This window comes from Aplysia californica, unplaced genomic scaffold, assembly GCF_000002075.1.
Source record: "Aplysia californica isolate F4 #8 unplaced genomic scaffold, AplCal3.0 scaffold00601, whole genome shotgun sequence".
NCBI classification, from domain to species: Eukaryota; Metazoa; Mollusca; class Gastropoda; order Aplysiida; family Aplysiidae; genus Aplysia; species Aplysia californica.
In genome coordinates, this window is record NW_004797871.1 from 55223 (window position 1) to 68653 (window position 13431).

At 38.1% G+C, this 13431-nt stretch overlaps 1 protein-coding gene across 1 annotated transcript in view; it reads right to left on the bottom strand.

Annotated features, from left to right (window-relative positions):
* Positions 1-11674: 11674 nt before the first annotated feature.
* The window catches only part of LOC101853881 (Bardet-Biedl syndrome 2 protein homolog), a 30336-nt gene continuing 28579 nt past the window's right edge, over positions 11675-13431 (bottom strand). Inside the window, exon 23 of the mRNA XM_005107402.2 lies at positions 11675-12735. Coding sequence (XP_005107459.1) covers positions 12635-12735 — 101 coding nt within the window. The 3' untranslated portion in view covers positions 11675-12634. The remainder of the gene's footprint in view (positions 12736-13431) is intronic.

Below are 13431 nucleotides of genomic sequence, written 5' to 3' on the forward strand. Positions count from 1 at the left end.
GGAAAATCTTCCAAACGTATTTGTTTTGTCAGTATCAAATAAACTTTTGTATCTTAAAATTCAATAAGTCTGGTCTTGTTAAAGAAAAAAAGATGGGAAGTATTAAACACAACATTCGCCTTAGAAAAAAGTCTCCATTTTAGCAAAAATAGTATCATGAGACATTTTATAAAAATAAGGATATTTTCCCATACATTTTAAAACAGTAATCATGGACATTGTCTGTTCTTTAATAGTCCTTAAAGCGTCATTTCTTATTAAATTAAAGTCCCGATTTTTTTTTTTTTACCTCAGTACCAAAACATATTTTGTTTATAAAGAGACATACCAAAAAAAAAAAGACAACATTTTCATGAGCTCTCTGCAATGGCACATAATGGAATTTATTTCTCCAGGTAACAGCATGTTGGGCAGTATCATACAAGTCAGCAAGTACAGAACTTTGCTTTCCAGCTTCTATTACTTCAGCTTACCTTTTTATCTGCTAACACTGGGCAGCCAAAAATTGCAGAAAATCGCACAGGTTTTTAAGCCTATTGCTAAAAAGTTCAAAGGAGTTTTCCAAAACCTGTTACTTGGAGAATTGTGCAGGGACTTTCAGTATCGAGTATTTTTTCGGGTTGCACAGGTACCAACAAGAAATTTTTAGTATAATTTTAAGTAGTAGACCTCTTCCGTTAGCCAATTGACAAGACTCTTATTTCATCACCGTTGTGAAGCTGGCAGTACAATCTTTCCTTGTGCACTTCCACCATGTACTTTTCTTACCAGCCTGTAGTGAAAACCTCTGTGTAAGAGCCCTTTGCGTCCTTCCCGTCACCTTACATGACGATCAGTAAAAGCAAAACAGAGACGATGAAAATCAGCAGAACACCTGGCAATTTTAACATCACCATCTACGGAAATCCGCTGAAACATGTCAGTGAGTTCAAGTATCTTGGTAGCATCTTTTCGGAAGACCGACGTCTCAACAAAGAAATTGAGACGAGCGTACAAAAGGCTAACAGCTTCAGCTACCAACTTGCCCCACTCCTCAAACATCCTAACATCCCCATTGAGACCAAAGCCAAGCTCATTAACTCTATCTTCATCCCCATCTTGACCTACCAGCGCCAGTCATGGACCCTGACAAAAAGTCTGGAACGTAAGATAACCACCAGCAAGATGAGATGTCTAAGGAGAGCCGTCAACAAAATCAGATGGGATATGGGCAGAAACAACAAGATCAGAAATGGTGAGAACAACAACTGACCTCCACTACATCCGAAGGCAAACAATCAGGTGGTTTGTGCATCTCACACGTATGGCACCTAACCAGCTTGCCAGTAAAGCCTACTACAGGAAAGTACCAGGGTACAAGGCAAGAGGAAGACCAAGAAAGACCTGGATCCAGGGTGTGAAGGATACCCTGAGAACATTCAATATCCCACCCAGCCAGGCCATCAAACTTGCTAGAGACAGGAAGCTCTTTCTCCCTTCGACACTCTAGAGGTACAAGAGGACGGATAAAGTAAAAAGCTAATAATACATTTAGCCTACTTACTTTCTGTTTTTTTCTGAGATAAACTCACCAGACGGTTTTCAGTGAACACTCAATCCACTAAACATGGTGAAGGTCAGGATTTTGATCTGAAAACAGCTACCTCATAATCGATACCACACTCAAAAACCTGCGCAATGTACCATACATAGGAAGGGTAGCTTATTGAGTAATCCGATGCATAACAGGATAAAACCTGCGCAATTTTCCGTGCCCCCACTAACACCACCTTCAAAAGCTTGCTTCAACTTGTATGTGAGTGTGTTTCTTACTCTGAATTGGACAGTTCATATAAATATATAAATTATATAAATATGTATAAGTGGCATCACAATCATGTAGAAAAGCCAATTTAAAAAAGATTTATAAATCATTCTCAGGCTTAATTCTTCACAGTAACAACTCATATCTCTTTCCATACACAACATTGGCTACAAAATGAACTAACCGATGCATTGAAAAGTCGCTATCCTGTTCCACATAGACCAAGAACGAAAGGTCTCACTTAATCCATGAACAATTAAGCTTAGCATTTTATCAGTGTCATTCAACATTGTAATGTAGTCCATGATAAAATTACACAAAAATGTAAATTAGTTCTAGTCTCATACCTCTTTTTAAAACAGTAACAGATTTAGACAAATTAAAACATGTTGTTACAACATGTTCTACCCGAAATATAAAGTTTTTTGTTTAACCTGAAAACCTCGCATTTGGACATATAAACATGATGATGAATGACGATGACGATTTAAACATTAAAGCTAAAGCCAAGTCTACAAGCCACAACTCTTGTTTAAAAAACGAGAACTGTTTTCTTTATTTTTTATTCAATTAGAAGGCATACCAGTCACAGAAAGCTTTTATAATACTACTTTGTCGTACAATTCATATTTAAACTAAAAGTTCCGTAAATACATTTAACTTCCACTCCATCAGTTTTTGTCTGCAGTCATATCACCATCAAAGCACTGTTTTTCATAACCTCTAACTTAAAACTAGAACTCATCAAATGAATATAAAAACAAATGAATAGATTGAGCCACCAATCTGAAGGGCCAAAAAGCAGATTACAAATTACTAAAAGAGCTGGGTTTTTGCCAGCCACAGGTTGAGCTTGCAGGTTTAAATTTAGTCGGGTATTTCAGACATCTAAGAGTGGCAAGAAGTGTGTATATACATGGCCTATGAGTGTGTAGTATGTGATGTGTGCAGGGATGGCATGGGGGGGGGGGGCGAGGGTGGGAGGTTACATTTACGGGGAGGTAAAAGTAAAGGCAAGGGTGGTTTTTTTAAACTCCCCCCCTGACCTTCAGGGGGGCATGCCCCCCTGCGTTTCACAATGATTTGATGTTTTTGCAATTAGGATTGATATATATTTACTCGAAAACAACTGATTTGCAAGGGTATTGGTGGCCATACGTGTGTGTGTTCTACAGCAAAAATTATGGCAGCTTAACCCTCAAATTACACCTGTGTGTGGGTGCATAATAAAAATAAAAATTTATCACAATGGTCAACACTTTTCCTTTTGGAAGAGGCTAGCCGTACTTAAGTACGGGCAGACAGCCAGGTTAGCCGTACTTAAGGATGGCTAGACTGTCAGGCTAGCCGTACTTAATATTGATGGCTGAATTGTAAATGAAATTTTTAGTTTGCAATGCCTAAAGTATTTGTATTTCAGACAAAACCAAAAGGTGCCTTTACTGATTTGCATGTATTTGAACCTGAATAATCACTTGATCTAGATCTGATGAGACCTGTGTACTTAACAGGTTTGAGTCGATAGGGCCAAACCTAGATCTAAGTACGGCTAGACTGGCCGTCTAGTAAGTACGGCTAGCCACTTCGTTTCCTTTTAACTAAATCTAAAATTATAGGCCCTACCTATACAGAATGGTCTTCACTTTGTCATCTAGATCTAGATCTAGAAATCTAGATCTAGATCTAGAATCTAGACCTTTTTCAACATCCCACCAGATGCCTAGCGGCCTAGCTTTTAAATCAAGATCTAGAATCTAGATTAGAGGGCGTCCGCTATGCATGCCGCTGTCTTGACACTCCTACCGGCCGTACAAGCTCTAGATCTAGTTTGGTAGAACTACATCTAGATCTAGATGTAATGGCAGGAGAACAAAATTAAATCATTAAAATTTAATATCCACACAACTACAGTCTAGATCTAGAATCTAGATCTAAAATCTAGATCTAGATCTAGATCTAGATCTAGAATCTATAGAGTCAAGAGCTGTACTGTACTGTAGGCAGTGGACAACGTACAAAATTGTCCAGTTCTATACTTCAATGTCAACAATACTGAGAACACGCTATATTCTCTTTTAAAACGCGTCTTAACAATGTAAAAAACGAGAAATGTGAAGTAATGGCTTCTGAAATCTGAGCTGGGCCCGTTGCAGCGACATAAGGCACGTAAGATAAACATTACTGACAATGAATGACAACAATACCACGTCAAAACAAAAGTAGATCGAGAATCTTGTACTATTATATTAGGCTAAACATTTTCACAAAATGCTTCGACTTTACAGCGGGAATCAGTCAAAACATATTTAATTTAACCATACTACACCAAGATGACATTAAAATAACTTACTTGGTTTGCGTGTGTCTTGAAAAGTTCAAATCAGTTACAGGTGTAACAAGGTATCTCCGAGAGTCCAAACAATTTGGGTGACACACCTTCTCGCGAACCGACTACAACACTATTTCGTAGGTTGTCAGGTTTTTTGTACCCGACTAGCTATACGGGTACAACAAGCAGCCAAATTTTAGGCTCCTATAAATATGAGGTTAACTGACACAAATGGTCTATTCAAAAGCCTTTTTATCAATATAAAACTCTTAATATAAACGGATATCTATAAATTCCTGTGATCATTTGCTGAAACCAAGACACATTCATACAAAGACTGTCTCCTAACAACTCGACAATTGAAATCGGAAGTATCCAATTTGGCCTACCATTTGAGGTTATGTTTAGGACTGGGCGAGGTCACGTTTCGTACTGCTGTTCCAGGATCCTGAAATACTCCTACGCACTTGTTACTTCGTTTCATACCTCCCTTTTTTTTACTTTTGGGCACAATAGCTTTGGAGGCACTAGAATGCCAGCTGATGCTCAAGCTTTATAAACCCCAATATTAGCTGCTAATGTCACTTGTTTTATTTTTGTTTCTTTGAAAATGCCGAGTAAAAACAGTGATTCCAGGGTCATGTCTCTATCAGTTTTGTTTGAGTGGCAAGGGAAACAATGACAACAATTCAACGAATTCATATATTATGAATTGCTTCTCTCAGGTCAGAAAATATACAAAGTAAAGAACGGCCCTCGAAACCTGTTGGTTACAGTTTGAAGGGTTTGATTTGATGCCCCCCCCCCTCCCCGCCCCCAGGAGATAGACTGATCAATATATAATAATTATGTATAAGAAGACGGATACTTGGCAACTGAGAAAAATAAAACGTCAATAGATCTTATATAATATGATGCATGAAACATCGCCAGAGCAGCTGGGATCCTCTGCTGGCATGGATTCAGACTGGTAAGCTGTTGCAAAGACAGAAAGGAGCATGAACATGTCTGTGAACTGCTTTATTTTGCGAATGATTCTGCAAATTGCTTGCTCGTGAGAATCAAGCATATGTTGCATAAATCTGTCCCTGTCGTTTTGTGCAAGAAAAATTCTGAAAGTATGCAAACTGAGCCCAAAAATGTGAAATTATGCGATTCTGTTAATTTCAACAAAGAATGATGAAGGAAAATTATCAGAAATTATGCAAAAAAAGACCAAATTTTGCTAAATTATGAGGCGTGCATAAAACCACGAGGACAGATATATAGAAAAGTGAGCTTCCAGCTTGACCCTGGCCATACACAGACTATCCTTTCTGAAATCAAAAGGCATGACACAACACTGAAAAATGTTGACTGCTTCAGATATCTGGGGAAGAAGAAGAAGAAGAAGAAGAAGAAGAAGAAGAAGAAGAAGAAGAAGAAGAGGAAGAGGAAGAAAAGAAGAAGAAGAAGAAGAAGAAGAAGAAACATATGCGCATTTTGTGAACAGTAAGCTATCACTATCATCAAATGCCCGCATCGATACAGTAATAACACTAGATATGAATAAACTTGTATGTCATTTTGAAGTCTCGTCATGATTAATGAATTAATTGCGATTGCTTTAGTGGCGTTCGAACAGTGTGTGTGTGTGTGTGTGTGTGTGTGTGTGTGTGTGTGTGTGTGTGTGTGTGTGTGTGTGTGTGTGTTTGTTTGTTTGTAGCGGTCTCCATCGAAAAACACTCCACATAAGAACGCGGTCCTCCACAGAACCGTTTTTTCGCCGTGTAAAGGAATAATTTAGGCCCTATTTAGGTTATGATAGTTTACACGCCAATATAAGAACCCGTCACAATTAAAAATCTACCTATAAAAATCAGAACCTAGATCAAGCTCAAGGAAATACAATATGTTCTGATCTTCTTTACTGTACACAAACCCACTTTGCGCGGGTAGGGGTAATAATTATGAAAAGGAGTTGCTGTGTATTAGCCGACGATGAAATCAATGTTCTGCATGCTCGCATAGCCACACATTGCTGTGCATGTGAGTATTCAAGTGAGCTGTCTTGCGGGTTAATCTACAACATAATAACTTGCTCATCTCACGCGCTCGAAGGGTCTGATCATTTTCTTTTACACAAGATTGTCTATTCACGGCCACTTGTTCCCTTCTCTAAAACAGCTTTCTCACTGCTGGTACTGTTCCATAATAGGCTATTACATACGCGTGATGTAGCCTTTTCTGTCAAATCATGCATACATAGTGGTGGGGTAAGCGTCGTAAAATTCAAATAGAAACCTGAAGTTTCTTCTTCTGTTACTTGCACCCAAAATAACGAACCCCACTCAAATAAACGGCACAGTGTGGGTGGTTGCGGGTGCTCTGGTGTGGTTTGCTCCATCTTTCCTACCAAACATCTATCGCCTTTATCTTCCCTCTTTTTATTTTGTGTTTGCTACTCTCTTGTAACACCTATAATCTTCGGCTCTTATATGAACTTATTGTGTTGCGAGTGCCGTAAAATTCTTACCAAAACTAAAAACTGCTCAATACTATTAACATTTTTTTCAACCCAAAAAACAAAAACTTTTTATTCTCTCTGATTACCCACGGGCGTCAGTATCGCCCGAAGGCCATTGTTTCATCATAAATACAAGGATCATAAAAATTAAAGGTTAGGAAATGTCGAGTTGTGCCCATTGAAATCCGCCCGGTCCGCCCAAAATGAGCTTCATTGCTTCCCGATGACCGATTTCGTGAAGCCCAGTTTGTAACAATAACACACACACACACACACACACACACACACACACACACACACACACACACACACACACACACACACACACACACACACACATAAACACACACACACACACACACCACTCACACACGCGCGTGCGTTTTGGGCATGTACATGTACTTGAACATTATGTTATTCTCTTCCTTTAAAAAAAGCAGTCCTGTGTCAGCTTGTGTTATTTCTGTTTGGTAGAAAATTCTCATACTTAATTACTTGTATTTGCGTCATTTCTGTATAGTAGAAAATCTCGATCTCTGCTTGCTTTATTCTTTTCTGTTTAAGAAGAAAATATTCATCTTTGTCTCTTCCATTTCTGTTTGGTAGAACATTTTCATGTTCGCTTGTGTCCTTTCTGTCTGGCAGGATTTAATCTGATTCTGTCTTTGATGGTACAACTCGTTCTATAAACGTTTCCTTTTCAATTGAGCCTGACCCCCAAACACTGGACTCATTGAGTTTTTATTAAACTAGACAGATATATAGAGACAATATATTAAATTTTTTTTAAAAAAATCTTTAGGGATCATAACATGTGTTTCTCCACTGCAGGCTACACCACTTACTATGCTGAACGAACATTATTATTGGGCTCCTTTTTAAAAAAAAGAAAAAAAACACAGTTTTTAAACTTAAAGCAAAAGTAAAATTACCGGTATGGTCGAGCCTGGCCAAGATGACCACTCATTGTCGAGGTCTAAAGTAGTCATCTCAGACAGTTCTGCCGTACGCTGAAAAAACACCTTTTTCTACAGCAGTTTCGGGACTTTAAAAAAAAGGCTCTTTGTCAGCGTACATGTAATCATTTTAAAAGGGTATTCTTCCGAAGTTTGATTTTTAATTTTTTTTTAAAAAACTAGTCATAGTTTCACTTTGATTTTTTTCACACAGGTTGAGTAACTGATCAGGCTATCGATTTAGATTTAACTTATTTTTAAAAATGACGCTAAAGATGAAAAAAGGCATTTTGTCAGCTCAGGGTAGAGGTGGTCCTGCAGGCCATTTTGGCAGGCCTACATTGTTAAGAAAAAACAAAACGAAAAATAGGAGGTTGGGGGAGGGGGGTGGAGAGGGGAGTGGTTGTGTGTTCAAGGGATTGTCTAGGGCAGATGGTCGTTAGAGCAGGTTCGACTGTATACACATATATACATTCACAGATTTGATACACGCACATAAATGCACGCGACACTTTGACACGCAAATTTTTCCCGTAAATATTACTTTTAATCCAGCCATATATTATATATATATATATATATATATATATATATACTTTTATTTTGTCCTTTCACGTGTTGACTACTGCAATTCTTTGTTGGGACTCCAGAACCAAGCTGCTAGCATAATGTTAAAGAAATCTCTCAAAGAGCATGTAACACCAATGCAAATTCAACTACATTGGCTCCCGGTGAAAGCACGAATTCAGTACAAAATAATTGTTCTTTGTTTTAAGTGCGTCAACAACATCGCTTTGCCCGCTCATCTATGGGAGTCTACCACTTTCACAAAATTCAAATCAGTATTTAAAACCCATTTGTTTCAATCCAGCTTCAGTCTTTAATTTCCGACATTCCCAATACAAATTATATTATTATGTCCTCTCATTATCTATTATGTTCTCCCACTATCGTTTATTCACGCTGTTCTGTTCTGTAACAATTTATGACTGTGTGATGTCATCAATGTGTACGAGGGTTTCTGGGTAAGTTTTGTGGGATTGTCTTTACTCAAGGATGTATTAGAGAGAGAGAGAGAGAGAGAGAGAGAGAGAGAGAGAGAGAGAGAGGGGGGGGGAGGGAGGGAGGGAGAGAGAGAGAGAGAGAGAGAGAGAGAGAGAGAGAGAGAGAGAGAGAGAGAGAGAGAGAGAGAGAGAGAGAGAGAGAGAGAGAGAGAGAGAGAGAGAGAGAGGGAGAGGACATTTAGCGATTCTTTGTGGAATGCCTATGTTCTTTGTTTGTATTATTATAGTACAGCACATTTAGCGATTCTTTGTGGAAATGCGCTACATGTATATAAATGCAATTTATTATTATTATCATTATTATTATTATTATCATTATTATTATTATTATTATTATTATACTATGTGCAAATCTATATGGTGTTGTCAGCAAAATGAGAGTTTGGCCCTATACTCATATAATTTGTCAGCCCAGTGTTCTTCTTCTCAATGCCTGCAAGCCAAGTCCCCAGACACAAAGAAAAGAACAAACTTGTGCTGCAAAAATCAAGGTTTATTAGCAGATATATATAACCTTCAATGTTAAAGACCTTCTGCATCACAGACAAAGATTACATTTATAGCAAAAGAAAAAATCAAAATCAAAATTTCATTGAATGGACGGAGTAGGAATTTATGAGTAATACCCTTTTATGTATCAAAAAAAAAGGAAAACTTAAAGTTGACCCCAACGAAGAAATGGCATCATCGTAGAGAAAGTATTTAAGAGGTGCCAAGTTACGTTGCAAGTGGGCACACTGTGTAGATGGATGCACGCCACTGTGCTGTACAAAGGCTGTTGGGACAATGAGGAAAACGTATCTCAGAGAGGCAGACGATCATTCAGATCAGGAAAGTATCAATCTGTTTTGAAATATTGTAATAACCACTTTTCAAACACAAAAGTAATAATAGTCAATAGTAATAGTATCAGTTATATAGGGCATATCCAAGCTCTACAGCAAGGTCTATGCACCGATTCAGCCAACTGAATGCAGTTCCAGAACTACAGATACAGTACAAAGGCATTTAAGAGATGAAGAAGTTAATTAGGATAGGTTACCAAACAAAATGACTCTCAAAACAGAAGTTACTAGAAGATTATGTCTCAGAGCATCAGCCAGCCACCCGCAATAAGAAGATAGTTACATCTCAATTGCATGGCAGAACATACATTATGTCTAAAAATATGAACGGTACCTTTGGTAAGAAACTATCAACCTTTTGTTATCAGTAAATTGAGCTGAGAGGGGGGGAAAAAATCAAGCTTGTCAACAAAATAGCTTTCAGTACTCAGTTCACATCCATTCAAATCATGGAATTCTTTGGTAAAGACATTCTCTGACATCCTAGCCCTAATTCTGGAGTTCATCAAAACAAGATTGCGTTGAAAGCGGAACACAACCAAAAAGCCATGAACCTAAAACAGTCAATGTGGCAAGAGAGTTAGCCTTATCCTACTCCAAACAGTTATAAGAAGTTGTGTTGTTCGCATGGTCAAAACATTTTTATAAAAATTATAAAACGGGGAAACCTAAAAAAAAGCAGTAGAAATCAACACACATAAATTTGAGAGTATGCAAACATAACGGGTCATTACATCTCTTTTCTCTGAATGTGAATTTCTAAGAATATTACTTGAAGGGGAAGGTCATTTTTGTTACAATCTATATATATATATATGTATATGGGTGTATGTGTTTTTATGTGTATTTGTGAGCATATGTGTGCACGCACACAATCCTTTCCACTAAAAGAGAAACTATACACAATAATAACTACCCATAATTAAGGATAACATATTATAGGAGTGTTCATTAACTCATTTTTTGTGCATCCACATAGAGTGCTGCTCAGTTTTTTCTCAGAGACATTTTAAGGACTTCAAAAAGATGACCTGTTTCAGCCACCCTTTTCAATCATTTTTTCTTTTGTGAGAGCATAGGCTCAAAAATCCTTCTCCATTCTTCCTAACACTCACAGTAATCATTTAAACAAGACAACAAAGGTGAATTTGGACGTGTGGGTCTACTGTTTCCCATTTATTTACTGCTTTTTCCTTGCAAATAAATTTGGCAATAAATTAAAGAGATAGGCTACAACTGTACACATCCATTTCATCATTTTTGAGAGTCGCAAAAGTACAGCTCATCAACTTTTCTTCTGTAGACAAAAGATGCTGTCTTCCAATAATTAATGTTGATCGAAAGGCGGCATCAGAACAATATATACACAACACAGTCCTATGGTAGAACAGCTTGACCATGAGATGAGTGACCGATCCACTCAGACTCAAATAGAGATCTGGTCACGTGAAATTGAGAACTCTTTATTGAGACAAAAGGACAAATTACTGGACGGAACATCAATCAGAGCCTTCGATGAACAAGGCTTGATAATAATGGAAACTTGTGTCACCGTGAACTTGTGACCATGTAATATCTTAATCAACCTCTTACACCGTGTGAGGGTGAACTTTGAGCTTGGGAGGATAGGATAAGCATAATTACCAGGATAGGATCGGAATGTACTTTTGAATAAAGTTCTCCCCTTCTCTCTCTCTCTCTCTCTCTCTCTCTCTCTCTCTCTCTCTCTCTCTCTCTCCCTCACACTCTCTTTTTACCTCCCTCTCCCTCACACTCTCTCTCCCTCACACTCTCTTTTTACCTCCCTCTCCCTCACACTCTCTTTTCACCTCTGTCTTTCCTCATCTCTCCATCTCTTTCTTTCAATCCATCTGTCACCTTCTGCCTGCCTGCCTGCCTGCCTGCCTGCCTGTATGTCTGTATGTATGTATATCAGTCTGTCTGTCTGTCTGTCTGTCAGTCTGTCTCGCTGTCAAAAGAGTCCTGAATATAAGACTCAGCTTGTCTCATGGGATGACAATGTTAACGTTAATGATAAACTTTAGAAATCTCACATGAAATTCTTCCCCATCACGCAATAAAGAATATTTATATCATACAGACCCAAACTCACACTCTCTCTCTCTCTCTCCCTCCCCCCCCCTCTCTCTCTCTCTCTCTCTCCGTCTCCCTCTCTCTCTCTCTCTCTCTCTCTCTCTCTCTCTCTCCCTCTCTCTCTCTCCCCCTCTCTCTCTCCCCCTCCAACCCCCCTCTTCTTTCCCTCTTCCTTCCCTGGATCCCCTCACTCATTCATTGTCTCTGAAACTAAAAAGATGGTAATAAAAAAGTTTTTTAAAAATTAAATCATCAAATTAATTCATAGACCATATTACATCCCATTGGCACAAGCTAGATCATTAAAAAAGCACAGGAGCATTGAAAAGATGAGAGTTCTATTCCCGTGTGGAGTTCATGTTTTAGTAATATTTTCCTCTCTCCTTTGGAGCCTAGACCTAGTACCCAAAACATCCCTGGCTGGCCTCGACATAGGAAATGATCCAGTCCACCTGCAAAAGGATTTAACTGACTGGGTTGTGAGACAGTGCTAATTGTTCATTTGAAGATGAAGTGCTCCATCTGACAAATGACCAATACTGTGTATGGAATAGCTTTCCTTCAATTTTTATAGAAAAAGAAAAAAAATTAAAGTCTAAAAAATTTTCAGAATAAGCAACTAGATATTGAGATACATACCAGAACTTTTTTATGAAAAAGCTTGATTTCATCTCAAAGCATCTTAAACCAAACACTTCCAAACATGCTTAGCATATTTTAAAAAAGCAACATTATTCATTTATTGCTTGACTTCATTTTTTCCATTTCATGCTAGAATAACCCTTACACCTTATTAATTGTACAGGCGGCATGAACAATTCAATATAATACAATATATAACATACTTCACAACTTCACACACAAGAATTACAACAATTTTTCAAATAAAAATACACCCTATGACAAAACAAACCTTAGAGACCATCTTTGCTCATCTTCAAAGAAATCTCACACTATACTAGTAATGCAAATCTATACAACACTCTTCATGAAAAGTACACCAAAGAACTTCTTCAAAGTTGTTTGTTCTCTCTCCTCAAGCCATGCCCGTGTGGATGATTTTAAAGAGCGAGGAAGTGTTGTTGTTCTTGATAGCATTGCGGCATGATGTCACCACTTGGCTCTTGTATTTGCCGACTGAGGGAAAGAAATAAAGATTTGTAGCCATATATATGAAGTATTGATCCCTGTCTGTGTGTGTGTGTGTGTGTGTGTGTGTATGTGTGTGTGTGTGTGTGTGTGTGTGTGTGTGTGTGTGTGTGTGTGAGTGTGTGTGTGTGTGTGTGTGTGTGTGTGTGTGTGTGTGTGAGAATATATATAGTTAACACTGTCTAAGACCGCCACCCACCGTTGAAGAGTACAGGGGCCGTCTTAAATGACAAAGGTGGCCGGAAGACACAGTGCAGTTACAAGGTTAAAATCCATGCAAGGAAAGAAATTGGAAGTGGTCATTTGTACAGGTGATTGTCTTACTGTTATACATATGGTCATTAGAGCAGGATTGACAGCATCATAATATGTAAATATACATAATATATACTTGTCTATTATATAGACATAATACACACCAAAGATCCACCCCCAAGAATCGATGTTAAAATCCAGATGCTATCTCAATTATTTTGTATCCGTGTTTGGCCTAATATTTATAATAATACTTCTCACACTGGGACTGCCAGCAGAGGTGGGCTATGAACAGTGTCAGTGGGTGAAAGACCTGTTCCTACACTCTTTTTGTGCATTTCACCGATGAGTGAGGAGGGAAGTTAACTGGTGCGTTTAGGTGCCCTTTTCTTTATCATTACTCAATCATTACTCTACTCTTGGGAATTT